Here is a 27,500-nt window from a genome sequence, read left to right on the forward strand (position 1 = left end):
TGATGATGATGATGATGATGATGATGATGTTTGTTTAAAGGATCTTTAACATCAGTAATGGCAAACAGAGGAAGGTGTTTAAAGGCTCTCAAGGCGAGGACGGGACTCTTATCAAGGTGCGTTAACAGGCTTTCAGCTGTTACCATGGCGATGTGTTAATAAAGCAGTAGGTGTTATTAGTAACTTCTCCTCCTTTTCTTTCCTATACAGGTGCAAATGGACCCATCAGGACTCTACATCGCCACCTCCTGTTCAGATAAAAATATTAGCATATTTGACTTCTATTCTGGAGAGTGTGTGGCCACCATGTTTGGACACTCAGGTAACACTCAGTCCTTCCCAGTCTCATCCTTCATTCCATTTTTTTATTGTTGTTAGTAGTTTTGCGTAATTGTTGTGTGTGTGTGTGTGTGTGTGTGTGTGTGTGTGTGTATGTCTCAGAGATTGTAACAGGTCTGAAGTTCAGCAGTGACTGCAGACACCTGATCACTGTGTCAGGTGACAGGTACGCCTCACTCTTTGATTTTAGTGATTTTGAAAAGTGTCAGGTATTAAAAGTGTGTGTGTGTGTGTGTGTGTGTGTGTGTGTGTTTAGTTGTATCTTTGTGTGGCGTCTCCCTCCTGAGTTGACAATCAGGATGAGGCAGCGTCTCTCTGACCTTCGACCTACCAGCAGCAGTCAGAGCTCCCAGAATGCACCTCAGCAGAGATCATTGAAGCTCAGGTGATGATCGTTGATGAGTTTGTTTGATTGACACAACATCTGTGTGCGCTTATCTCTTCTTCTTCTGCTGTTATTGATTCCTCTGCACCTTCGTCATCTGATCTCTGTGCATATAAATATATATGAATGTGTATGAATATTAATAAACACTGTGCGTGTTGCAGACGGGAGGTGTTGTCTTCTCAAGTCGTCACAATGTCGTCTGACAGTGATAAGGAGGAAGAGGAAGAGGAGGAGCTTATCTGTCCTTATTTGGTCACACCAGGAAGCCTGGAGGAGGAGACAGGTCTGTTACCATGGTTACACTGCACGCTGTAACGTTTGCATGGAGTGAAGAATAAATGATGTCACAAACTAACAAGCTGATCAGATAAAGTGTGTGTTGTTTGGTCAGGACGGCGTGAGGAGAAGTCTGTGGATGACAGCGGGACGGTCAGTCCATGAATTCATATTTTTATATTTAAATATCTTTATCTCATCATGCAGAACGTCTTTCATGAATTTTCCTTTGATTTTTTAAAGTTTAGAAAAATGTTTAACTTTGAATCAAAAAATTGGTTTTCCTGTGAGGATTCATCCTCCACATTTTGTGTCAGACTTCACCTGTGCAGGTGAACCAGCTGTTAGCATGTTCATAACATGTTGAGACATGTTTCCTCTGAGCACTCTGTGTTTCTCTTCAGGAGGTGTCGGAGGGGCGACTACCTCGCCGTCGGTGGTCCAGGAGGACAGGCGGTGCAGATGGAGTTCTGATGGTGAAGTCCATGTTGGACCTGCGTCTGCTGGACTCATTCAGTTCGGACAAAAAGGAGGAGCAGCAGCAGGAGGTCAGGATGCTTCAAGGCTCACACTAAACTCCACAAAACAAAACTACAGGAGGTAAACACCTGTCTCGTACCCACAGGGGAAGGCCCTTCCCCTCAGTGTCAGCACCCCCCACTGCAGCATCAGGATGAGGGGCCAAGCTGCACAGAGGGGGATTCATCAGACCAATCCAGAGCTGGGGAGCACCGTCAGTCTGCAGGTCACCTCTGCATGGGTGAGCAAACGCACTGACCAGCTGTGTGTGGATCAGGTTTACTGTCCAGGCTCCTCAGGAGTCCTCAGGTGGATTCAAGTGTCCTCAGCTTCTGTTGAGATGAGATTCAACGCTTAGTCACAATTCAGGTGTTGAAGGAGTCTTCAGGTGTTGAAGGAGTCTTAAGGTGTTGAAGGAGTCTTCAGGTGTTGGAGGAGTCTTCAGGTGTTGAAGGAGTCTTCAGGTGTTGAAGGAGTCTTCAGGTGTTGAAGGAGTCTTGAGTCTTCAGGTGTTGAAGGAGTCTTGAGTCTTCAGGTGTTGAAGGAGTCTTCAGGAGTCTTCAGGTGTTGAAGGAGTCTTCAGGTGTTGAAGGAGCCTTCAGGTGTTGAAGGAGTCTTCAGGTGTTGAGGGAGTCTTCAGGTATTGAAGGAGTCTTCAGGTGTTGAAGGAGTCTTGAGTCTTCAGGTGTTGAAGGAGTCTTGAGTCTTCAGGTGTTGAAGGAGTCTTCAGGAGTCTTCAGGTGTTGAAGGAGTCTTCAGGTGTTGAAGGAGCCTTCAGGTGTTGAAGGAGTCTTCAGGTGTTGAGGGAGTCTTCAGGTATTGAAGGAGTCTTCAGGTGTTGAAGGAGTCTTCAGGTATTGAAGGAGCCTTCAGGTGTTGAAGGAGTCATCAGGTGTTGAAGGAGTCTTCAGGTGTTGAAGGAGTCTTGAGTCTTCAGGTGTTGAAGGAGTCTTCAGGTGTTGAAGGAGCCTTCAGGTGTTGAAGGAGTCATCAGGTGTTGAAGGAGTCTTCAGGTGTTGAAGGAGTCTTGAGTCTTCAGGTGTTGAAGGAGTCTTCAGGTATTGAAGGAGCCTTCAGGTGTTGAAGGAGTCATCAGGTGTTGAAGGAGTCTTCAGGTGTTGAAGGAGTCTTCAGGTGTTGAAGGAGTCTTCAGGTGTTGAAGGAGCCTTCAGGTGTTGAAGGAGTCTTGAGTCTTCAGGTGTTGAAGGAGTCATCAGGTGTTGAAGGAGTCTTCAGGTGTTGAAGGAGTCTTGAGTCTTCAGGTGTTGAAGGAGTCTTCAGGTGTTGAAGGAGCCTTCAGGTGTTGAAGGAGTCTTCAGGTGTTGAAGGAGCCTTCAGGTGTTGAAGGAGTCTTCAGGTGTTGAAGGAGTCTTCAGGTGTTGAAGGAGCCTTCAGGTGTTGAAGGAGTCTTGAGTCTTCAGGTGTTGAAGGAGTCTTCAGGTGTTGAAGGAGTCTTCAGGTGTTGAAGGAGCCTTCAGGTGTTGAAGGAGCCTTCAGGTGTTGAAGGAGTCTTCAGGTGTTGAAGGAGTCTTCAGGTGTTGAAGGAGTCTTCAGGTGTTGAAGGAGTCTTCAGGTATTGAAGGAGCCTTCAGGTGTTGAAGGAGCCTTCAGGTGTTGAAGGAGTCTTCAGGTATTGAAGGAGTCTTCAGGTGTTGAAGTAGTCTTGAGTCTTCAGGTGTTGAAGGAGTCTTCAGGTGTTGAAGGAGTCTTCAGGTGTTGAAGGAGTTCTCAGGTGTTGAAGGAGTCTTCAGGTATTGAAGGAGCCTTCAGGTGTTGAAGGAGTCATCAGGTATTGAAGGAGCCTTCAGGTGTTGAAGGAGTCTTCAGGTGTTGAAGGAGTCTTGAGTCTTCAGGTGTTGAAGGAGCCTTCAGGTGTTGAAGGAGTCTTCAGGTGTTGAAGGAGTCTTCAGGTATTGAAGGAGTCTTCATGTGTTGAAGGAGTCTTCAGGTGTTGAAGGAGTCCTCAGGTGTTGAAGGAGTCTTCAGGTGTTGAAGGAGTCCTCAGGTGTTGAAGGAGTCTTCAGGTGTTGAAGGAGTCTTGAGTCCTCAGGTGTTGAAGGAGTCTTCAGGTGTTGAAGGAGTCCTCAGGTGTTGAAGGAGTCTTCAGGTGTTGAAGGAGTCTTCAGGTATTGAAGGAGTCTTCAGGTGTTGAAGGAGTCTTGAGTCTTCAGGTGTTGAAGGAGTCTTCAGGTGTTGAAGGAGTCTTGAGTCTTCAGGTATTGAAGGAGCCTTCAGGTGTTGAAGGAGTCTTCAGGTGTTGAAGGAGTCTTCAGGTATTGAAGGAGTCTTGAGTCTTCAGGTGTTGAAGGAGTCTTCAGGTGTTGAAGGAGTCTTGAGTCTTCAGGTGTTGAAGGAGTCTTCAGGTGTTGAAGGAGTCTTCAGGTGTTGAAGGAGTCTTCAGGTATTGAAGGAGCCTTCAGGTGTTGAAGGAGTCTTCAGGTATTGAAGGAGTCTTCAGGTGTTGAAGGAGTCTTGAGTCTTCGGGTGTTGAAGGAGTCTTCAGGTGTTGAAGGAGTCTTCAGGTGTTGAAGGAGTTCTCAGGTGTTGAAGGAGTCTTCAGGTATTGAAGGAGCCTTCAGGTGTTGAAGGAGTCATCAGGTATTGAAGGAGCCTTCAGGTGTTGAAGGAGTCTTCAGGTGTTGAAGGAGTCTTGAGTCTTCAGGTGTTGAAGGAGCCTTCAGGTGTTGAAGGAGTCTTGAGTCTTCAGGTGTTGAAGGAGCCTTCAGGTGTTGAAGGAGTCTTCAGGTATTGAAGGAGTCTTCAGGTGTTGAAGGAGTCTTCAGGTGTTGAAGGAGTCTTCAGGTGTTGAAGGAGTCTTCAGGTGTTGAAGGAGTCTTCAGGTATTGAAGGAGTCTTCAGGTGTTGAAGGAGTCTTCAGGTGTTGAAGGAGTCTTCAGGTGTTGAAGGAGTCTTGAGTCTTCAGGTGTTGAAGGAGTCTTCAGGTGTTGAAGGAGTCTTCAGGTATTGAAGGAGTCTTCAGGTGTTGAAGGAGTCTTCAGGTGTTGAAGGAGTCTTCAGGTGTTGAAGGAGTCTTGAGTCTTCAGGTGTTGAAGGAGTCTTCAGGTGTTGAAGGAGTCTTCAGGTATTGAAGGAGTCTTGAGTCTTCAGGTGTTGAAGGAGTCTTCAGGTGTTGAAGGAGTCTTGAGTCTTCAGGTATTGAAGGAGCCTTCAGGTGTTGAAGGAGTCTTCAGGTGTTGAAGGAGTCTTCAGGTATTGAAGGAGTCTTGAGTCTTCAGGTGTTGAAGGAGTCTTCAGGTGTTGAAGGAGTCTTCAGGTGTTGAAGGAGTCTTCAGGTGTTGAAGGAGTCTTCAGGTATTGAAGGAGCCTTCAGGTGTTGAAGGAGTCTTCAGGTATTGAAGGAGTCTTCAGGTGTTGAAGGAGTCTTGAGTCTTCGGGTGTTGAAGGAGTCTTCAGGTGTTGAAGGAGTCTTCAGGTGTTGAAGGAGTTCTCAGGTGTTGAAGGAGTCTTCAGGTATTGAAGGAGCCTTCAGGTGTTGAAGGAGTCATCAGGTATTGAAGGAGCCTTCAGGTGTTGAAGGAGTCTTCAGGTGTTGAAGGAGTCTTGAGTCTTCAGGTGTTGAAGGAGCCTTCAGGTGTTGAAGGAGTCTTGAGTCTTCAGGTGTTGAAGGAGCCTTCAGGTGTTGAAGGAGTCTTCAGGTGTTGAGGGAGTCTTCAGGTATTGAAGGAGCCTTCAGGTGTTGAAGGAGCCTTCAGGTGTTGAAGGAGTCTTGAGTCTTCAGGTGTTGAAGGAGTCTTCAGGTGTTGAAGGAGTCTTCAGGTATTGAAGGAGTCTTCAGGTGTTGAAGGAGTCTTCAGGTGTTGAAGGAGTCCTCAGGTGTTGAAGGAGTCTTCAGGTGTTGAAGGAGTCCTCAAGTGTTGAAGGAGTCCTCAGGTGTTGAAGGAGTCTTCAGGTGTTGAAGGAGTCTTCAGGTATTGAAGGAGTCTTCAGGTGTTGAAGGAGTCTTCAGGTGTTGAAGGAGTCTTCAGGTGTTGAAGGAGTCTTGAGTCTTTAGGTGTTGAAGGAGTCTTCAGGTGTTGAAGGAGTCTTCAGGTGTTGAAGGAGTCTTGAGTCTTCAGGTGTTGAAGGAGTCTTCAGGTGTTGAAGGAGTCTTGAGTCTTCAGGTGTTGAAGGAGTCTTCAGGTGTTGAAGGAGTCTTCAGGTGTTGAAGGAGTCTTCAGGTATTGAAGGAGCCTTCAGGTGTTGAAGGAGTCTTCAGGTATTGAAGGAGTCTTCAGGTGTTGAAGGAGTCTTGAGTCTTCAGGTGTTGAAGGAGTCTTCAGGTGTTGAAGGAGTCTTGAGTCTTCAGGTGTTGAAGGAGTCTTCAGGTATTGAAGGAGCCTTCAGGTGTTGAAGGAGTCATCAGGTGTTGAAGGAGTCTTCAGGTGTTGAAGGAGTCTTCAGGTGTTGAAGGAGTCTTCAGGTGTTGAAGGAGCCTTCAGGTGTTGAAGGAGTCTTGAGTCTTCAGGTGATGAAGGAGTCATCAGGTGTTGAAGGAGTCTTCAGGTGTTGAAGGAGTCTTGAGTCTTCAGGTGTTGAAGGAGTCTTCAGGTGTTGAAGGAGTCTTCAGGTGTTGAAGGAGTTCTCAGGTGTTGAAGGAGTCTTCAGGTATTGAAGGAGCCTTCAGGTGTTGAAGGAGTCATCAGGTATTGAAGGAGCCTTCAGGTGTTGAAGGAGTCTTCAGGTGTTGAAGGAGTCTTGAGTCTTCAGGTGTTGAAGGAGCCTTCAGGTGTTGAAGGAGTCTTCAGGTGTTGAAGGAGTCTTCAGGTATTGAAGGAGTCTTCATGTGTTGAAGGAGTCTTCAGGTGTTGAAGGAGTCCTCAGGTGTTGAAGGAGTCTTCAGGTGTTGAAGGAGTCCTCAGGTGTTGAAGGAGTCTTCAGGTGTTGAAGGAGTCTTGAGTCCTCAGGTATTGAAGGAGTCTTCAGGTGTTGAAGGAGTCCTCAGGTGTTGAAGGAGTCTTCAGGTGTTGAAGGAGTCTTCAGGTATTGAAGGAGTCTTCAGGTGTTGAAGGAGTCTTCAGGTGTTGAAGGAGTCTTCAGGTGTTGAAGGAGTCTTGAGTCTTCAGGTGTTGAAGGAGTCTTCAGGTGTTGAAGGAGCCTTCAGGTGTTGAAGGAGTCTTCAGGTGTTGGAGGAGTCTTGAGTCTTCAGGTGTTGAAGGAGTCTTCAGGTGTTGAAGGAGTCTTCAGGTGTTGAAGGAGTCTTGAGTCTTCAGGTGTTGAAGGAGTCTTCAGGTGTTGAAGGAGTCTTGAGTCTTCAGGTATTGAAGGAGCCTTCAGGTGTTGAAGGAGTCTTCAGGTGTTGAAGGAGTCTTCAGGTATTGAAGGAGTCTTGAGTCTTCAGGTGTTGAAGGAGTCTTCAGGTGTTGAAGGAGTCTTGAGTCTTCAGGTGTTGAAGGAGTCTTCAGGTGTTGAAGGAGTCTTCAGGTGTTGAAGGAGTCTTCAGGTATTGAAGGAGCCTTCAGGTGTTGAAGGAGTCTTCAGGTATTGAAGGAGTCTTCAGGTATTGAAGGAGCCTTCAGGTGTTGAAGGAGTCATCAGGTATTGAAGGAGTCTTCAGGTGTTGAAGGAGTTCTCAGGTGTTGAAGGAGTCTTCAGGTATTGAAGGAGCCTTCAGGTGTTGAAGGAGTCATCAGGTATTGAAGGAGCCTTCAGGTGTTGAAGGAGTCTTCAGGTGTTGAAGGAGTCTTGAGTCTTCAGGTGTTGAAGGAGCCTTCAGGTGTTGAAGGAGTCTTCAGGTGTTGAAGGAGTTCTCAGGTGTTGAAGGAGTCTTCAGGTATTGAAGGAGCCTTCAGGTGTTGAAGGAGTCATCAGGTATTGAAGGAGCCTTCAGGTGTTGAAGGAGTCTTCAGGTGTTGAAGGAGTCTTGAGTCTTCAGGTGTTGAAGGAGCCTTCAGGTGTTGAAGGAGTCTTGAGTCTTCAGGTGTTGAAGGAGCCTTCAGGTGTTGAAGGAGTCTTCAGGTGTTGAGGGAGTCTTCAGGTATTGAAGGAGCCTTCAGGTGTTGAAGGAGTCTTCAGGTATTGAAGGAGCCTTCAGGTGTTGAAGGAGTCTTGAGTCTTCAGGTGTTGAAGGAGTCTTCAGGTGTTGAAGGAGTCTTCAGGTATTGAAGGAGTCTTCAGGTGTTGAAGGAGTCCTCAGGTGTTGAAGGAGTCTTCAGGTGTTGAAGGAGTCCTCAAGTGTTGAAGGAGTCCTCAGGTGTTGAAGGAGTCTTCAGGTGTTGAAGGAGTCTTCAGGTATTGAAGGAGTCTTCAGGTGTTGAAGGAGTCTTCAGGTGTTGAAGGAGTCTTCAGGTGTTGAAGGAGTCTTGAGTCTTCAGGTGTTGAAGGAGTCTTCAGGTGTTGAAGGAGTCTTCAGGTGTTGAAGGAGTCTTGAGTCTTCAGGTGTTGAAGGAGTCTTCAGGTGTTGAAGGAGTCTTCAGGTGTTGAAGGAGTTCTCAGGTGTTGAAGGAGTCTTCAGGTATTGAAGGAGCCTTCAGGTGTTGAAGGAGTCATCAGGTATTGAAGGAGCCTTCAGGTGTTGAAGGAGTCTTCAGGTGTTGAAGGAGTCTTGAGTCTTCAGGTGTTGAAGGAGCCTTCAGGTGTTGAAGGAGTCTTCAGGTGTTGAAGGAGTCTTGAGTCTTCAGGTGTTGAAGGAGCCTTCAGGTGTTGAAGGAGTCTTCAGGTGTTGAGGGAGTCTTCAGGTGTTGAAGGAGTCATCAGGTGTTGAAGGAGTCTTCAGGTATTGAAGGAGCCTTCAGGTGTTGAAGGAGTCTTCAGGTATTGAAGGAGCCTTCAGGTGTTGAAGGAGTCTTGAGTCTTCAGGTGTTGAAGGAGTCTTCAGGTGTTGAAGGAGTCTTGAGTCTTCAGGTGTTGAAGGAGTCTTCAGGTGTTGAAGGAGTCCTCAGGTGTTGAAGGAGTCTTCAGGTGTTGAAGGAGTCTTCAGGTGTTGAAGGAGTCTTCAGGTGTGGAAGGAGTCTTCAGGTGTTGAAGGAGTCTTCAGGTGTTGAAGGAGTCTTGAGTCCTCAGGTATTGAAGGAGTCTTCAGGTGTTGAAGGAGTCTTCAGGTGTGGAAGGAGTCTTCAGGTGTTGAAGGAGTCTTGAGTCTTCAGGTGTTGAAGGAGTCTTCAGGTGTTGAAGGAGCCTTCAGGTGTTGAAGGAGTCTTCAGGTGTTGGAGGAGTCTTGAGTCTTCAGGTGTTGAAGGAGTCTTCAGGTGTTGAAGGAGTCTTCAGGTGTTGAAGGAGTCTTGAGTCTTCAGGTGTTGAAGGAGTCTTCAGGTGTTGAAGGAGTCTTCAGGTATTGAAGGAGTCTTGAGTCTTCAGGTGTTGAAGGAGTCTTCAGGTGTTGAAGGAGTCTTCAGGTGTTGAAGGAGTCTTGAGTCTTCAGGTGTTGAAGGAGTCTTCAGGTGTTGAAGGAGTCTTCAGGTGTTGAAGGAGTCTTCAGGTATTGAAGGAGCCTTCAGGTGTTGAAGGAGTCTTCAGGTGTTGAAGGAGTCTTGAGTCTTCAGGTGTTGAAGGAGCCTTCAGGTGTTGAAGGAGTCTTGAGTCTTCAGGTGTTGAAGGAGCCTTCAGGTGTTGAAGGAGCCTTCAGGTGTTGAAGGAGTCTTCAGGTGTTGAGGGAGTCTTCAGGTATTGAAGGAGCCTTCAGGTGTTGAAGGAGTCTTCAGGTATTGAAGGAGCCTTCAGGTGTTGAAGGAGTCTTGAGTCTTCAGGTGTTGAAGGAGTCTTCAGGTGTTGAAGGAGTCTTGAGTCTTCAGGTGTTGAAGGAGTCTTCAGGTATTGAAGGAGTCTTCAGGTGTTGAAGGAGTCTTCAGGTGTTGAAGGAGTCTTCAGGTGTTGAAGGAGTCCTCAGGTGTTGAAGGAGTCTTCAGGTGTTGAAGGAGTCTTGAGTCCTCAGGTGTTGAAGGAGTCCTCAGGTGTTGAAGGAGTCTTCAGGTGTTGAAGGAGTCTTCAGGTATTGAAGGAGTCTTGAGTCTTCAGGTGTTGAAGGAGTCTTCAGGTGTTGAAGGAGTCTTGAGTCTTCAGGTATTGAAGGAGCCTTCAGGTGTTGAAGGAGTCTTGAGTCTTCAGGTGTTGAAGGAGCTTTCAGGTGTTGAAGGAGTCTTCAGGTGTTGAGGGAGTCTTCAGGTATTGAAGGAGCCTTCAGGTGTTGAAGGAGTCTTCAGGTATTGAAGGAGCCTTCAGGTGTTGAAGGAGTCTTGAGTCTTCAGGTGTTGAAGGAGTCTTCAGGTGTTGAAGGAGTCTTCAGGTATTGAAGGAGTCTTCAGGTGTTGAAGGAGTCTTCAGGTGTTGAAGGAGTCCTCAGGTGTTGAAGGAGTCTTCAGGTGTTGAAGGAGTCCTCAAGTGTTGAAGGAGTCCTCAGGTGTTGAAGGAGTCTTCAGGTATTGAAGGAGTCTTCAGGTGTTGAAGGAGTCTTCAGGTGTTGAAGGAGTCTTGAGTCTTCAGGTGTTGAAGGAGTCTTCAGGTGTTGAAGGAGTCTTCAGGTGTTGAAGGAGTCTTGAGTCTTCAGGTGTTGAAGGAGTCTTCAGGTGTTGAAGGAGTCTTCAGGTGTTGAAGGAGTCTTGAGTCTTCAGGTGTTGAAGGAGTCTTCAGGTGTTGAAGGAGTCTTCAGGTGTTGAAGGAGTCTTCAGGTGTTGAAGGAGTCCTCAGGTGTTGAAGGAGTCTTCAGGTGTTGAAGGAGTCTTCAGGTGTTGAAGGAGTCCTCAGGTGTTGAAGGAGCCTTCAGGTGTTGAAGGAGTCTTCAGGTGTTGAAGGAGTCTTGAGCCTTCAGGTGTTGAAGGAGCCTTCAGGTGTTGAAGGAGCCTTCAGGTGTTGAAGGAGTCTTCAGGTGTTGAAGGAGTCTTCAGGTGTTGAAGGAGTCTTCAGGTATTGAAGGAGCCTTCAGGTGTTGAAGGAGTCTTCAGGTATTGAAGGAGCCTTCAGGTGTTGAAGGAGTCTTGAGTCTTCAGGTGTTGAAGGAGTCTTCAGGTGTTGAAGGAGTCTTGAGTCTTCAGGTGTTGAAGGAGTCTTCAGGTGTTGAAGGAGTCCTCAGGTGTTGAAGGAGTCTTCAGGTGTTGAAGGAGTCTTCAGGTGTTGAAGGAGTCTTCAGGTGTGGAAGGAGTCTTCAGGTGTTGAAGGAGTCTTGAGTCCTCAGGTGTTGAAGGAGTCTTCAGGTGTTGAAGGAGTCCTCAGGTGTTGAAGGAGTCTTCAGGTGTTGAAGGAGTCTTCAGGTATTGAAGGAGTCTTCAGGTGTTGAAGGAGTCTTCAGGTGTGGAAGGAGTCTTCAGGTGTTGAAGGAGTCTTGAGTCCTCAGGTGTTGAAGGAGTCTTCAGGTGTTGAAGGAGTCCTCAGGTGTTGAAGGAGTCTTCAGGTGTTGAAGGAGTCTTCAGGTATTGAAGGAGTCTTCAGGTGTTGAAGGAGTCTTCAGGTGTGGAAGGAGTCTTCAGGTGTTGAAGGAGTCTTGAGTCTTCAGGTGTTGAAGGAGTCTTCAGGTGTTGAAGGAGTCTTCAGGTGTTGAAGGAGCCTTCAGGTGTTGAAGGAGTCTTCAGGTGTTGGAGGAGTCTTGAGTCTTCAGGTGTTGAAGGAGTCTTCAGGTGTTGAAGGAGTCTTCAGGTGTTGAAGGAGTCTTGAGTCTTCAGGTGTTGAAGGAGTCTTCAGGTGTTGAAGGAGTCTTGAGTCTTCAGGTGTTGAAGGAGTCTTCAGGTGTTGAAGGAGTCCTCAGGTGTTGAAGGAGTCTTCAGGTGTTGAAGGAGTCTTGAGCCTTCAGGTGTTGAAGGAGCCTTCAGGTGTTGAAGGAGCCTTCAGGTGTTGAAGGAGTCTTCAGGTATTGAAGGAGCCTTCAGGTGTTGAAGGAGTCTTGAGTCTTCAGGTGTTGAAGGAGTCTTCAGGTGTTGAAGGAGTCTTGAGTCTTCAGGTGTTGAAGGAGTCTTCAGGTGTTGAAGGAGTCCTCAGGTGTTGAAGGAGTCTTCAGGTGTTGAAGGAGTCTTCAGGTGTTGAAGGAGTCTTCAGGTGTGGAAGGAGTCTTCAGGTGTTGAAGGAGTCTTGAGTCCTCAGGTGTTGAAGGAGTCTTCAGGTGTTGAAGGAGTCCTCAGGTGTTGAAGGAGTCTTCAGGTGTTGAAGGAGTCTTCAGGTATTGAAGGAGCCTTCAGGTGTTGAAGGAGTCTTCAGGTGTTGAAGGAGTCTTGAGCCTTCAGGTGTTGAAGGAGCCTTCAGGTGTTGAAGGAGCCTTCAGGTGTTGAAGGAGTCTTCAGGTGTTGAAGGAGTCCTCAGGTGTTGAAGGAGTCTTCAGGTGTTGAAGGAGTCTTCAGGTGTTGAAGGAGTCTTCAGGTATTGAAGGAGCCTTCAGGTGTTGAAGGAGTCTTCAGGTGTTGAAGGAGTCCTCAGGTGTTGAAGGAGTCTTCAGGTGTTGAAGGAGTCTTCAGGTGTTGAAGGAGTCCTCAGGTGTTGAAGGAGCCTTCAGGTGTTGAAGGAGTCTTCAGGTGTTGAAGGAGTCTTGAGCCTTCAGGTGTTGAAGGAGCCTTCAGGTGTTGAAGGAGCCTTCAGGTGTTGAAGGAGTCTTCAGGTGTTGAAGGAGTCTTCAGGTGTTGAAGGAGTCTTCAGGTATTGAAGGAGCCTTCAGGTGTTGAAGGAGTCTTCAGGTATTGAAGGAGCCTTCAGGTGTTGAAGGAGTCTTGAGTCTTCAGGTGTTGAAGGAGTCTTCAGGTGTTGAAGGAGTCTTGAGTCTTCAGGTGTTGAAGGAGTCTTCAGGTGTTGAAGGAGTCCTCAGGTGTTGAAGGAGTCTTCAGGTGTTGAAGGAGTCTTCAGGTGTTGAAGGAGTCTTCAGGTGTGGAAGGAGTCTTCAGGTGTTGAAGGAGTCTTGAGTCCTCAGGTGTTGAAGGAGTCTTCAGGTGTTGAAGGAGTCCTCAGGTGTTGAAGGAGTCTTCAGGTGTTGAAGGAGTCTTCAGGTATTGAAGGAGTCTTCAGGTGTTGAAGGAGTCTTCAGGTGTGGAAGGAGTCTTCAGGTGTTGAAGGAGTCTTGAGTCCTCAGGTGTTGAAGGAGTCTTCAGGTGTTGAAGGAGTCCTCAGGTGTTGAAGGAGTCTTCAGGTGTTGAAGGAGTCTTCAGGTATTGAAGGAGTCTTCAGGTGTTGAAGGAGTCTTCAGGTGTGGAAGGAGTCTTCAGGTGTTGAAGGAGTCTTGAGTCTTCAGGTGTTGAAGGAGTCTTCAGGTGTTGAAGGAGTCTTCAGGTGTTGAAGGAGCCTTCAGGTGTTGAAGGAGTCTTCAGGTGTTGGAGGAGTCTTGAGTCTTCAGGTGTTGAAGGAGTCTTCAGGTGTTGAAGGAGTCTTCAGGTGTTGAAGGAGTCTTGAGTCTTCAGGTGTTGAAGGAGTCTTCAGGTGTTGAAGGAGTCTTGAGTCTTCAGGTGTTGAAGGAGTCTTCAGGTGTTGAAGGAGTCCTCAGGTGTTGAAGGAGTCTTCAGGTGTTGAAGGAGTCTTGAGCCTTCAGGTGTTGAAGGAGCCTTCAGGTGTTGAAGGAGCCTTCAGGTGTTGAAGGAGTCTTCAGGTGTTGAAGGAGTCTTCAGGTGTTGAAGGAGTCTTCAGGTATTGAAGGAGCCTTCAGGTGTTGAAGGAGTCTTCAGGTATTGAAGGAGCCTTCAGGTGTTGAAGGAGTCTTGAGTCTTCAGGTGTTGAAGGAGTCTTCAGGTGTTGAAGGAGTCTTGAGTCTTCAGGTGTTGAAGGAGTCTTCAGGTGTTGAAGGAGTCCTCAGGTGTTGAAGGAGTCTTCAGGTGTTGAAGGAGTCTTCAGGTGTTGAAGGAGTCTTCAGGTGTGGAAGGAGTCTTCAGGTGTTGAAGGAGTCTTGAGTCCTCAGGTGTTGAAGGAGTCTTCAGGTGTTGAAGGAGTCCTCAGGTGTTGAAGGAGTCTTCAGGTGTTGAAGGAGTCTTCAGGTATTGAAGGAGTCTTCAGGTGTTGAAGGAGTCTTCAGGTGTGGAAGGAGTCTTCAGGTGTTGAAGGAGTCTTGAGTCCTCAGGTGTTGAAGGAGTCTTCAGGTGTTGAAGGAGTCCTCAGGTGTTGAAGGAGTCTTCAGGTGTTGAAGGAGTCTTCAGGTATTGAAGGAGTCTTCAGGTGTTGAAGGAGTCTTCAGGTGTGGAAGGAGTCTTCAGGTGTTGAAGGAGTCTTGAGTCTTCAGGTGTTGAAGGAGTCTTCAGGTGTTGAAGGAGTCTTCAGGTGTTGAAGGAGCCTTCAGGTGTTGAAGGAGTCTTCAGGTGTTGGAGGAGTCTTGAGTCTTCAGGTGTTGAAGGAGTCTTCAGGTGTTGAAGGAGTCTTCAGGTGTTGAAGGAGTCTTCAGGTGTTGAAGGAGTCTTGAGTCTTCAGGTGTTGAAGGAGTCTTCAGGTGTTGAAGGAGTCTTCAGGTATTGAAGGAGTCTTGAGTCTTCAGGTGTTGAAGGAGTCTTCAGGTGTTGAAGGAGTCTTCAGGTGTTGAAGGAGTCCTCAGGTGTTGAAGGAGTCTTCAGGTGTTGAAGGAGTCTTGAGTCCTCAGGTGTTGAAGGAGTCCTCAGGTGTTGAAGGAGTCTTCAGGTGTTGAAGGAGTCTTCTGGTATTGAAGGAGTCTTCAGGTGTTGAAGGAGTCTTCAGGTATTGAAGGAGTCTTCAGGTGTTGAAGGAGTCTTCAGGTGTTGAAGGAGTCTTGAGTCTTCAGGTGTTGAAGGAGTCTTCAGGTGTTGAAGGAGTCTTCAGGTGTTGAAGGAGTCTTGAGTCTTCAGGTGTTGAAGGAGTCTTCAGGTGTTGAAGGAGTCTTCAGGTGTTGAAGGAGTCTTCAGGTGTTGAAGGAGTCTTCAGGTGTTGAAGGAGTCTTCAGGTGTTGAAGGAGTCTTCAGGTGTTGAAGGAGTCTTCAGGTGTTGAAGGAGTCCTCAGGTGTTGAAGGAGCCTTCAGGTGTTGAAGGAGTCTTCAGGTGTTGAAGGAGTCTTGAGCCTTCAGGTGTTGAAGGAGCCTTCAGGTGTTGAAGGAGCCTTCAGGTGTTGAAGGAGTCTTCAGGTGTTGAAGGAGTCTTCAGGTGTTGAAGGAGTCTTCAGGTATTGAAGGAGCCTTCAGGTGTTGAAGGAGTCTTCAGGTATTGAAGGAGCCTTCAGGTGTTGAAGGAGTCTTGAGTCTTCAGGTGTTGAAGGAGTCTTCAGGTGTTGAAGGAGTCTTGAGTCTTCAGGTGTTGAAGGAGTCTTCAGGTGTTGAAGGAGTCCTCAGGTGTTGAAGGAGTCTTCAGGTGTTGAAGGAGTCTTCAGGTGTTGAAGGAGTCTTCAGGTGTTGAAGGAGTCTTGAGTCCTCAGGTGTTGAAGGAGTCTTCAGGTGTTGAAGGAGTCCTCAGGTGTTGAAGGAGTCTTCAGGTGTTGAAGGAGTCTTCAGGTATTGAAGGAGTCTTCAGGTGTTGAAGGAGTCTTCAGGTGTGGAAGGAGTCTTCAGGTGTTGAAGGAGTCTTGAGTCTTCAGGTGTTGAAGGAGTCTTCAGGTGTTGAAGGAGTCTTCAGGTGTTGAAGGAGCCTTCAGGTGTTGAAGGAGTCTTCAGGTGTTGGAGGAGTCTTGAGTCTTCAGGTGTTGAAGGAGTCTTCAGGTGTTGAAGGAGTCTTCAGGTGTTGAAGGAGTCTTGAGTCTTCAGGTGTTGAAGGAGTCTTCAGGTGTTGAAGGAGTCTTCAGGTATTGAAGGAGTCTTGAGTCTTCAGGTGTTGAAGGAGTCTTCAGGTGTTGAAGGAGTCTTCAGGTGTTGAAGGAGTCTTGAGTCTTCAGGTGTTGAAGGAGTCTTCAGGTGTTGAAGGAGTCTTCAGGTGTTGAAGGAGTCTTCAGGTATTGAAGGAGCCTTCAGGTGTTGAAGGAGTCTTCAGGTGTTGAAGGAGTCTTGAGTCTTCAGGTGTTGAAGGAGCCTTCAGGTGTTGAAGGAGTCTTGAGTCTTCAGGTGTTGAAGGAGCCTTCAGGTGTTGAAGGAGCCTTCAGGTGTTGAAGGAGTCTTCAGGTGTTGATGGAGTCTTCAGGTATTGAAGGAGCCTTCAGGTGTTGAAGGAGTCTTCAGGTATTGAAGGAGCCTTCAGGTGTTGAAGGAGTCTTGAGTCTTCAGGTGTTGAAGGAGTCTTCAGGTGTTGAAGGAGTCTTGAGTCTTCAGGTGTTGAAGGAGTCTTCAGGTGTTGAAGGAGTCTTCAGGTGTTGAAGGAGTCTTCAGGTGTTGAAGGAGTCTTCAGGTATTGAAGGAGTCTTCAGGTGTTGAAGGAGTCTTCAGGTGTTGAAGGAGTCCTCAGGTGTTGAAGGAGTCCTCAGGTGTTGAAGGAGTCTTCAGGTGTTGAAGGAGTCTTGAGTCCTCAGGTGTTGAAGGAGTCCTCAGGTGTTGAAGGAGTCTTCAGGTGTTGAAGGAGTCTTCAGGTATTGAAGGAGTCTTCAGGTGTTGAAGGAGTCTTCAGGTATTGAAGGAGTCTTCAGGTGTTGAAGGAGTCTTCAGGTGTTGAAGGAGTCTTCAGGTGTTGAAGGAGTCTTGAGTCTTCAGGTGTTGAAGGAGTCTTCAGGTGTTGAAGGAGTCTTCAGGTGTTGAAGGAGCCTTCAGGTGTTGAAGGAGCCTTCAGGTGTTGAAGGAGTCTTCAGGTGTTGAAGGAGTCTTGAGTCTTCAGGTGTTGAAGGAGTCTTCAGGTGTTGAAGGAGCCTTCAGGTGTTGAAGGAGTCTTCAGGTTTTGGAGGAGTCTTCAGGTGTTGAAGGAGTCTTCAGGTGTTGAAGGAGTCTTGAGTCTTCAGGTGTTGAAGGAGTCTTCAGGTGTTGAAGGAGCCTTCAGGTGTTGAAGGAGTCTTCAGGTGTTGAAGGAGTCTTCAGGTGTTGAAGGAGTCTTCAGGTGTTGAAGGAGTCTTGAGTCTTCAGGTGTTGAAGGAGTCTTCAGGTGTTGAAGGAGTCTTCAGGTGTTGAAGGAGTCCTCAGGTGTTGAAGGAGTCTTCAGGTGTTGAAGGAGCCTTCAGGTGTTGAAGGAGTCTTCAGGTGTTGAAGGAGTCTTCAGGTGTTGAAGGAGTCCTCAGGTGTTGAAGGAGTCTTCAGGTGTTGAAGGAGTCCTCAGGTGTTGAAGGAGTCTTCAGGTGTTGAAGGAGTCCTCAGGTGTTGAAGGAGTCTTCAGGTATTGAAGGAGTCTTGAGTCTTCAGGTGTTGAAGGAGTCTTCAGGTGTTGAAGGAGTCTTCAGGTCTTGAAGGAGTCATCAGGTATTGAAGGAGTCTTCAGGTGTTGAAGGAGTCATCAGGTATTGAAGGAGCCTTCAGGTGTTGAAGGAGTCTTGAGTCTTCAGGTATTGAAGGAGTCCTCAGGTGTTGAAGGAGTCTTGAGTCTTCAGGTATTGAAGGAGTCTTGAGTCTTCAGGTATTGAAGGAGTCTTGAGTCTTCAGGTATTGAAGGAGTCCTCAGGTGTTGAAGGAGTCTTCAGGTGTATTAATCATAACAGTCAGTTCCTGTCGTAGATAGATAGATAGATAGATAGATAGATAGATAGATAGATAGATAGATAGATAGATAGATAGATAGATAGATAGATAGATAGATAGATAGATAGATAGATAGATACTTTATTGATCCCGAGGGAAATTCAGGGTAAATTCTGATTGGAGGTAATAATGTGTGATTTGCCCGTTTAGGCCGAGGACAATGAGGCAGGGAACAATCAGAGACCTGACTTTATCCAACTGTCCAATCAGAGCCCAGACAGGGAGGATCCAGTCCTGTACCCTGACCAATGGGAGGACAGAGTGAGCCTTGCAGGAAGGTAGAACTGTTTCTTGACTTCACTCTCTGCAGTCTTTTTGTGTTAACCCTGTCCATCTAAGCCACGCCCCTTCCTGTCAGTGAGTTTCAGGTGAAGGAGCTGTGTCCTCGTGCCTCAGGTGGACAACCTGATAAACCGAGTCCTGACAGCGGCTGCTCACTCGGTTTCAACTCAAGACTGTCGAGTCCAGCACGGCCTGCAGCAGAAGGTGAGACGGGTACACTGCACATCTGTATCAGCATGTGACAAATAAAAATCTTGAATCTTGTCCGTCAGACTCGCAGCACATGGAGCGACTCAGTGTTGATGGAAACTCCTCTGAGCTGGAGGACGACGATGATGAGGATGAAGGAGGAAGAGGAGGAGGAGCCGGGTCCTCTCACGCCGTCCCTCAGACTCCGGACCAGGAAGCGTTCTTAAAGGAACACTTTGTCACTCTGGCCGACCTCTCAGGCTCAGGTAGATGTGCTTTCTGCCTCCTCTCAGGACATGGCATGATGACGAGTGGTATACACGTGTCGCGCGTCGAGTCGGAGAGGATGTAACCACAGCAGTCTGAGACGGATTCTTTTTTACACATCGCCATGGAAACATGAAAAAACTAACTGGAAAAAAGTCCTGTCAGTCTGTGCAGAGGAGGTGCTGACGGAGCAGATGCTGAGTCAGAAGTGACAAAGCGAAAGGCTTTTTTTGAGTTAGAGGGGGCGGGGCTAACACACTGAAGCACTGTGCTAATGTCAGAGGGGGGCGGGGCTTTCAAACTGTACTTGTTGTTTCCTGATAACTAAACCAATTCACTATGTTGACAGGAAGTCCGAGTCGAACTTGTCACAGCTCGAGTGAGAGTCTCAGCATGTCATCCAGGTTCCTCTCTCAGACCTCAGCTGGAAGGTCTGCACCTCCTCTTTCCTCTCGGACCACCAGGGGAGGAGCGGGGGTGGGAGAAGGGGGGGTGGCCAAAGCCCGTCCTCTTGTTTCTGAGGTCCGTCCTCTGATGGAGAAAAACCAGGCCAGAACCCAGGACAGGAGGGTTTCATGGCAACAGGACCAAACCCAGAATCAGAACCAGGACCCGACTGAGAACACGACCCAGAATGCTGACCCACCCCCACCAAACAACCAGGTCCAAACAACCATGGAGTCTAGGAAAAACCTGGGCCCAGCTCGGACCGCCTCCTACGACACAAACCCTGCCTTGTCCAACATAAGCCACGCCCCCTCTGGGCTCCGGAAGTCTCAGTCAGTCCAGAGTCTGCTCGCTGACACAGGTAAGAATGCACACACAGGTGGGCTCACCTCCATGTCGGGCTCAACAGGCAGCCCTTTGATCATTCGCCATGATGTCATAACCATCACCGGTCTGATCTCGCTGTTACCATAGCAGTGTTTCCTGCCCCTCGGCGCTGCATGTGCTCATAACCTTGTTAAGCTGCAGAGTGATCATCCTCAAAGGATTGGGGGTTGTTCCTTTTTACCGTTTTCCAAATTAAATGTACGATAGTCAGAAGAGTCTGGGTGGGACCGCTCGGGCGCAACGACAAGGTTAACAAGTGTCAACATTCAGAACAAGAGAAGCAGTCAACCTTCCCACTCATACATCAGGATCTGTAGTGTCAGGGTTAGACCCTGTATGGGTCTGTACCCTGTTTGAGACACACTGAGTATTACAACTGGCTTTATATCTACAACAACACAGAACTCCCCTCGCTGCCTGCTCAGACACTTCATCAAGGACTTAGGAAAGGTGTTAGACTTCATAAAGGACTTAGTGAAAGGTGTTAGACTTCATAAAGGTCTTAGTGAAAGGTGTTAGACTTCATAAAGGACTTAGTGAAAGGTGTTAGACTTCATAAAGGACTTAGTGAAAGGTGTTAGACTTCATAAAGGACTTAGTGAAAGGTGTTAGACTTCATCAAGGACTTAGTGAAAGGTGTTAGACTTCATAAAGGACTTAGTGAAAGGTGTTAGACTTCATAAAGGACTTAGTGAAAGGTGTTAGACTTCATAAAGGACTTAGTGAAAGGTGTTAGACTTCATAAAGGACTTAGTGAAAGGTGTTAGACTTCATAAAGGACTTAGTGAAAGGTGTTAGACTTCATAAAGGACTTAGTGAAAGGTGTTAGACTTCATAAAGGACTTAGTGAAAGGTGTTAGGAGACTTCATAGAGGGTTAGGGTCACACGTGTCCTCTAACACACACACACACACACACGTGTCCTCTAACACACACACACACACGTGTCCTCTAACACACACACACACACACGTGTCCTCTAACACACACACACACACGTGTCCTCTAACACACACACAGACACACGTGTCCTCTAACACACACACACACACACACGTGTCCTCTAACACACACACACACACACACGTGTCCTCTAACACACACACACACACACGTGTCCTCTAACACACACACACACACACACGTGTCCTCTAACACACACACACACACACGTGTCCTCTAACACACACACACGTGTCCTCTAACACACACACACACACGTGTCCTCTAACACACACACACACACGTGTCCTCTAACACACACACACACACACACGTGTCCTCTAACACACACACACACACACGTGTCCTCTAACACACACACACACTTGTCCTCTAACACACACACACACGTGTCCTCTAACACACACACACACACACACACGTGTCCTCTAACACACACACACACGTGTCCTCTAACACACACACACACACACACACGTGTCCTCTAACACACACACACACACACGTGTCCTCTAACACACACACACACACACACACACACGTGTCCTCTAACACACACACACACACACGTGTCCTCTAACACACACACACACACGTGTCCTCTAACACACACACACACACACACACACGTGTCCTCTAACACACACACACACACACGTGTCCTCTAACACACACACACACACACACATGTGTCCTCTAACACACACACACACACACGTGTCCTCTAACACACACACACACACACGTGTCCTCTAACACACACACACACACACGTGTCCTCTAACACACACACACACACACACACGTGTCCTCTAACACACACACACACACACGTGTCCTCTAACACACACACACACACACGTGTCCTCTAACACACACACACACACACACGTGTCCTCTAACACACACACACACACACGTGTCCTCTAACACACACACACACACACACACACACGTGTCCTCTAACACACACACACACACACACACGTGTCCTCTAACACACACACACACACACGTGTCCTCTAACACACACACACACACACGTGTCCTCTAACACACACACACACACACACACGTGTCCTCTAACACACACACACACACACGTGTCCTCTAACACACACACACACACACACACGTGTCCTCTAACACACACACACACACACACACACGTGTCCTCTAACACACACACACACACACACGTGTCCTCTAACACACACACACACACACACGTGTCCTCTAACACACACACACACACACGTGTCCTCTAACACACACACACACACGTGTCCTCTAACACACACACACACACACGTGTCCTCTAACACACACACACACACACACACGTGTCCTCTAACACACACACACACACACACACACGTGTCCTCTAACACACACACACACACACGTGTCCTCTAACACACACACACACACACACGTGTCCTCTAACACACACACACACACACGTGTCCTCTAACACACACACACACACACACACTCTGCTCTCTGTGTAAACATGAAATTTGAACTATAAATTTGAATAAGTCGTTAAAGACAGTTCCACTCTGAATCACAGGGTGAGTCTCCTTGTCTCCTTGTCTCCTTGTCTCCTTGTCTCCTTGTCTTCTTGTCTCCTTGTCTCCTTGTCTTCTTGTCTCCTTGTCTCCTTGTCTTCTTGTCTCCTTGTCTCCTTGTGTCCTTGTCTCCTTGTCTTCTTGTCTCCTTGTCTCCTTGTGTCCTTGTCTCCTTGTCTCCTTGTCTTCTTGTCTCCTTGTCTCCTTGTCTTCTTGTCTCCTTGTGTCTCCTTGTCTCCTTGTGTCCTTGTCTCCTTGTCTCCTTGTCTCCTTGTCTCCTTGTCTCCTTTCCTAAAGGATGTTCCAGTGTTTGATAAAGGAAGCTTAGATTCTTCCTAACTCTGAGATTGTCTCCTTCAGGTGACTCCTCCTCCTGTTCTTCCAAAGACGTCCCCCCTCCGCAGCTCCTCCCCCTCCAGCGTCCCACCACCCTCCCCTCCTCCCCTCGACGCCCCCCATCCATAGCCACGCCCCTGCAGAGACCTTGCCCCGCCTCCCCAAGGTCCCCACTGCCTGAGACAGCTGTCATCTCCTTGTCTGCTGGCTCCACCCCCAGGAAGTCCTCCCCTCCCTCTTCCAGCTCCTCCCCCGCCCAGGCAGCGTCTCGCTCCTACATGAGCCCGACAGCCAGTTCCATGGCGAAGATGTCTCGTTCCATCTCGATGGGCGACGGCCTCAACCTGTCTGACCCCTCAGAGAGTCCAGCAGTGACATCATCAACAGCTACGCCCGGTCAGGTCAAAGAGGCTCCGCCCCCTCTTGTTGCAATTGTGTCTTTGAATGCATCTTTAGCCACGCCTCCACATGCTGCTGTCGTACCTGTAGTCCTGGCTTCTCCCTCCTCTTCCTCTCTGGGTAACCATGGTAACCAGGCGAACCTTCCCCCACGGGGCCTGCAGGCACGTGTCCCAGGGAGAAACAGGCCGCTCCCAGATAAGCCCTCACTCGCCTCCTTGTCTTCCTCGCCGCGGCCTCCTCCGTTCTCTGTCTCCCCCCTGACTCCAGCCAGGCAGGAGGAGGAGCCTCAGACTCCGTCAGGAAGCGAGGAGCGAGAGCACGCAGGTTTGAATCCTCCTTATACTCTTCTTCATCACCGCACTCCTCCTCCTCTCACTGCCATGTTCTTTCTGTCGGCAGACGAGCCAATCAGCATCGAGTCCTGCAGAGTTCTGACCAATGAGCTGCAGAGCTGCTTCAGGAAAGCGACACACCTCTACAGAAAGGTGAGTTTTATCGTTGTTGCTATGGAAACCAGTTCTACCTACACTGACTGGTCTGTCTCTCTCCCCCAGGTAAGCGGCTCCTCCGATGACGACGACTCCTCCCCTGACCAACATCAGATTGCTGTTGTCCTATCAGAGGCCTTTCAGGCGATGAGGGCGGAGCTTGACTGCCTGCCGCTCAAGATGCCGAGCATGCTGGGAGCAGACCTGAGGACGGCAGCTCTGCTGGAGGAGTACTCACTGCTCCTCCTCCAGGCTGTGAGCAGGAGGCTCAGCAACCACACTGAATAGACTCCTCCTCCTCCTCCTCCTCCTTCCTCCTCCCCGTCCTCCTCCTGCTCCTTCTCCTCTTCCTCCTACTCCTGCTCCTTCCTCCTCCTCCTCCTTCCTCCTCCTCCTCCTCCCCTTCCTCCTCCTGCTCCTTCTCCTCTTCCTCATACTCCTTCCTCTTCCTGCTCCTCCTCCTTCCTCCTCCTCTTCCTGCTCCTCCTCCTCCTTCCTCCTCCTGCTCCTTCCTCCTCCTCCTACTCCTCCTCTTCCTCCTTCCTCCTCCTCCTCCTCCCCTTCCTCCTCCTGCTCCTTCTCCTCTTCCTCATACTCCTTCCTCTTCCTGCTCCTACTCCTTCCTCCTCCTCCTACTCCTCCTCTTCCTCCTTCCTCCTCCTGCTCCTTCCTCCTCCTCTTCCTCCTTCCTCCTCCTGCTCCTTCCTCCTCCTCCTCCTCCTTCCTCCTCCTGCTCCTTCCTCCTCCTCCTTCCTCCTCCTCCTCCTACTCCTCCTCTTCCTCCTTCCTCCTCCTGCTCCTTCCTCCTCCTCCTCCTGCTCCTTCCTCCTCCTCCTCCTCCTTCCTCCTCCTGCTCCTTCCTCCTCCTCCTGCTCCTTCCTCCTGCTCCTTCCTCCTCCTCCTTCCTCCTCCTGCTCCTTCCTCCTCCTCCTACTCCTCTTCCTCCTCCTCCTCAGATGAAGGATCTGAAGCCATTTGTTTTTTCCCTTCTGTCTTCTTATTGGCTGCTTGTCGTCTTAAAGGAACAGCTCATTAAAACAAGTGTTTTTAAAGACTAAACTTTTTATCGACTTGTTTTTTAAGGACATTTTTTCTGCACGTTTTTTTCATTCCAGACGAAGTCGACAGATTATTATTATTATTATTATTATTATTGTTATTATTATTGTTGTTATCAGACTGTAATATGAGATGTTTGTTTCTTCATTTGTAAATGTTCTCTCCTGAGTTCACTTGAATGTAACACAGACGATGCGTTCAGGTGACAGTTTGTATTTATTGTGTTGAGCTGTTACAGACTTCATGTTAGATAAACACTGCAGAGAATCTTTGGTTTAAAGGTTTTCATGTTTTCAGGTCAAGTTGAATAAATTTTCAGACATGTTTTAAGTTCAGTTTTTCTCGTTCTTTCGTCTCGACTTTTCGTAAAGTGGCCTCATGTGTCTGTTCACCTCTCGATCCTCTCGGGACCCGTTCTGTTAGAGGGCGAACAGCAGGAAGCCGGAGAACACGCTGAAGTTTCGGACGTCATCGTAGAGTCGGTAGCTGGCTGGCAGACTGAGGCGGACCTCGTCACCTGCCTCCAGCTGCAGCGCCACACCGTTAGACGTGGAGGCGTACCCACCGTGGTCGTTCAGGTCCAGGTTGAAAATGATTGGCAGATTGTTCCTGTACAGGTGGAGACCCATATACCCTTTCTGGTAATCTGCTGCAGTGAAGCTGAAGAAATATAGTCCTCTGACGGGAGCTCTGAACACACCTGTGAGACACAGAGCAGGTTACAGCGAACACACCTGTCAGACACAGAGCAGGTTACAGTAAACACACCTGTCAGACACAGAGCAGGTTACAGTGAACACACCTGTCAGACACAGAGCAGGTTACAGTGAACACACCTGTCAGACACAGAGCAGGTTACAGTAAACACACCTGTCAGACACAGAGCAGGTTACAGTGAACACACCTGTCAGACACAGAGCAGGTTACAGTAAACACACCTGTCAGACACAGAGCAGGTTACAGTAAACACCTGTCAGACACAGAGCAGGTTACAGTGAACACACCTGTGAGACACAGAGCAGGTTACAGAAAACACACCTGTCAGACACAGAGCAGGTTACAGTAAACACCTGTCAGACACAGAGCAGGTTACAGTGAACACACCTGTCAGACACAGAGCAGGTTACAGTAAACACACCTGTCAGACACAGAGCAGGTTACAGTAAACACACCTGTCAGACACAGAGCAGGTTACAGCGAACACACCTGTCAGACACAGAGCAGGTTACAGAAAACACACCTGTCAGACACAGAGCAGGTTACAGTGAACACACCTGTCAGACACAGAGCAGGTTACAGTGAACACACCTGTCAGACACAGAGCAGGTTACAGTGAACACACCTGTCAGACACAGAGCAGGTTACAGTGAACACACCTGTCAGACACAGAGCAGGTTACAGTGAACACCTGTCAGACACAGAGCAGGTTACAGAAAACACACCTGTCAGACACAGAGCAGGTTACAGTGAACACACCTGTCAGACACAGAGCAGGTTACAGTAAACACCTGTCAGACACAGAGCAGGTTACAGTGAACACCTGTCTAACCCTAACCCTACACATACAGACATATAGACATACATCGGCGGAAATCCCGGGGGGAACAGGGGGTTCCGGACCCCCCAATCCTAGAAGAATCGTGAATTGTCCCCCTCAGTAATCATGTCATCATAAATTTTGAGTGATACATTAATCTGCGTTGAAAACACATGTTCTAAATAAAGTAGCAAAGAATTTAGTTTTTTTTAAGTTTTTAAAGATCTGGCTCTTCGACACAGGTATGTGTGTCGTTTTTTTCATGTTTTCAACATAGGTACAGATGTCGTTCTCTCATTTTTAGACATGGGTATGTATGTCGTTTTTTCCGCTTTTTTCGACATAGGCATGTATGTTCATTTTCATTTTTTCGACATAGGTATGTATGTGTTGTTTTTTTTCGACATAGGTATGTATGCGTTGTTTTTTTTCGACATAGGTATGTATGTGTTGTTGTTTTTTCAACATAGGTATGTATGTGTTGTTGTTTTTTCAACATAGGTATGTATGTGTTGTTGTTTTTTTTCTACATAGGTATGTATGTGTTGTTGTTTTTTCAACATAGGTATGTATGTGTTGTTGTTGTTTTTTCTACATAGGTATGTATGTGTTGTTGTTTTTTTCGACATAGGTATGTATGTGTTGTTGTTTTTTTTCTACATAGGTATGTATGTTGTTTTTCTAATTTATCCGACATCGGTATGTGTATGTATATGTTTGTCTATGTGTGTGTGTGTGTATGTATATGTACATGTGTGTGTGTATGTGTGTGTATGTATATGTTTGTATATGTGTGTGTGTATGTATGTATGTATGTATGTGTGTATGTATATGTATATGTGCGTGTATGTGTGTGTATGTGTGTGTGTATGTGTGTATGTGTGTGTATGTGTGTGTGTGTATGTATATGTATATTTGTGTGTTTGTGTGTGTGTATTTGTGTGTGTGTATGTGTGTGTGTGTATGTATATGTATATGTGCGTGTATGTGTGTGTATGTGTGTATGTGTGTGTATGTGTGTGTGTGTATGTATATGTATATTTGTGTGTTTGTGTGTGTGTATTTGTGTATATGTATGTGTGTATGTGTGTATATGTATGTGTGTATGTGTGTATATGTATGTGTGTATGTGTGTATATGTATGTGTGTATGTATTAGTATATGTATATGTGTGTGTGTCTGTGTGTGTGTGTGTATGTATAATGACTGTGTGCTCTTATGGCTTCTTCTCAGGGACTTTGGCTGTGTTGAATTTGACAAAGATTATGTTTCCTCTGCTCACACGTGTGTATGATTATGTGTATGTATGTGTGCACAGTATATGTGTGTGTGTGTGTGTGTGTGTATGTGTATAAATGTAGGTATAGATGTGTTTGTCATATTTGCACCCCTGGAAATTTTCCAGAAAATCAACAATTTGTCCCTGAAATTGTTGCGATAAATGTGTTTAGACTTTAGACTTTGCTTTATTGTCTCAGGGGGAATTTTCTTTTCCACTATACGGAACATTTAAGAGCGGCACGCCGACAGAATGACAGGAGAACGAGGATCATACTTAGAAGACAGCAGGACATGCTGGACAGTGAGACAGGACCTGTACCTGCTGTGCAGGAGGGACCTGTACCTGCTGTGCAGGAAGGACCTGTACCTGTTGTGCAGGAGGGACCTGTACCTGCTGTGCAGCAGGGACCTGTACCTGCTGTGCAGGAAGGACCTGTACCTGTTGTGCAGGAGGGACCTGTACCTGCTGTGCAGCAGGGACCTGTACCTGCTGTGCAGGAGGGACCTGTACCTGCTGTGCAGGAGGGACCTGTACCTGCTGTGCAGGAGGGACCTGTACCTGCTGTGCAGCAGGGACCTGTACCTGCTGTGCAGGAGGGACCTGTACCTGCTGTGCAGGAAGGACCTGTACCTGCTGTGCAGGAGGGACCTGTACCTGCTGTGCAGGAGGTACCTGTACCTGTTGTGCAGCAGGGACCTGTACCTGCTGTGCAGTGAGTAGGTTGAAGAAGCAGGAGGAACAGTAGAGCAGGATGGACGATGCTTTGGTACAACAGGAGGAGGAGATGGGGGGGCGACATAGAGTCCTTTGAGTTTCCGGATGGCGTGCAGTCTTTTTTGAATGTCTGTGTGCTGGTCGAAGGTGAGATTGTTGTCTAGTGTGAGTCCGAGGTATCTGAAGCTGTCAACAGTTTTAACTGTGTCGTTGTTGATGAGGGTGGGGGGCGGGGGTGATGGGGTGCCTATTATTATTTCTTTAGTTTTATTTACATTGAGATGGAGGAAGTTATGCTTACATTATGTACTTAATGTGCATTAAAAACACAAAATAAAATTGACAAATTGTACACAAGACAAAAAATGGGCCGGACTAAATTGTTGGCACCTTCATAAAATATTTTGTTGGACACCTTTTAGACATTTTAGACATTTAGACCTTTAACCATCAACAAGCTTGTTCCACCTGTCAGGTGGAATTTTGGACCAGTCCTCGGTGCTGTTTGAGGTACACAGACCCGGTCTTCTGACACCACGCTGTGGTCCAGATTTTTTTTATTTTATTTTATTTATTTTTTTTTATATATACTTTATTAATCCCGCGAGGGGAAATTCGGTTTTCACTCTGCATTAATGGAGAGG

General features: G+C 47.7%; 1 protein-coding gene and 1 long non-coding RNA gene across 2 annotated transcripts in view; one reads left to right on the forward strand and one right to left on the reverse strand.

Moving 5' to 3' along the window:
• LOC306819251 (mitogen-activated protein kinase-binding protein 1-like) overlaps positions 1-22,616 on the forward strand; it is a 45,923-nt gene extending 23,307 nt beyond the window's left edge. The window contains exons 13-27 of the mRNA XM_079373022.1: positions 41-116; positions 211-322; positions 442-505; positions 596-724; positions 889-1,010; positions 1,119-1,156; positions 1,408-1,551; positions 1,629-1,763; positions 17,083-17,210; positions 17,291-17,418; positions 17,487-17,663; positions 18,020-18,478; positions 21,399-22,100; positions 22,176-22,261; positions 22,331-22,616. Coding sequence (XP_079229148.1) covers positions 41-116; positions 211-322; positions 442-505; positions 596-724; positions 889-1,010; positions 1,119-1,156; positions 1,408-1,551; positions 1,629-1,763; positions 17,083-17,210; positions 17,291-17,418; positions 17,487-17,663; positions 18,020-18,478; positions 21,399-22,100; positions 22,176-22,261; positions 22,331-22,552 — 2,722 coding nt within the window. The 3' untranslated portion in view covers positions 22,553-22,616. The remainder of the gene's footprint in view (positions 1-40; positions 117-210; positions 323-441; positions 506-595; positions 725-888; positions 1,011-1,118; positions 1,157-1,407; positions 1,552-1,628; positions 1,764-17,082; positions 17,211-17,290; positions 17,419-17,486; positions 17,664-18,019; positions 18,479-21,398; positions 22,101-22,175; positions 22,262-22,330) is intronic.
• Positions 22,617-22,805: 189 nt separating this feature from the next.
• The window catches only part of LOC306819248, an 11,462-nt gene continuing 6,767 nt past the window's right edge, over positions 22,806-27,500 (reverse strand). The window contains exons 7-8 of the long non-coding RNA XR_013778510.1: positions 23,199-24,023; positions 22,806-22,831 (exon numbers count right to left, since the gene is read on the reverse strand). This is a non-coding gene — a long non-coding RNA (uncharacterized lncRNA). The remainder of the gene's footprint in view (positions 22,832-23,198; positions 24,024-27,500) is intronic.

Source organism: Symphodus melops, assembly GCF_947650265.1.
Source record: "Symphodus melops genome assembly, contig: scaffold_99, whole genome shotgun sequence".
NCBI classification, from domain to species: domain Eukaryota; kingdom Metazoa; phylum Chordata; class Actinopteri; order Labriformes; family Labridae; genus Symphodus; species Symphodus melops.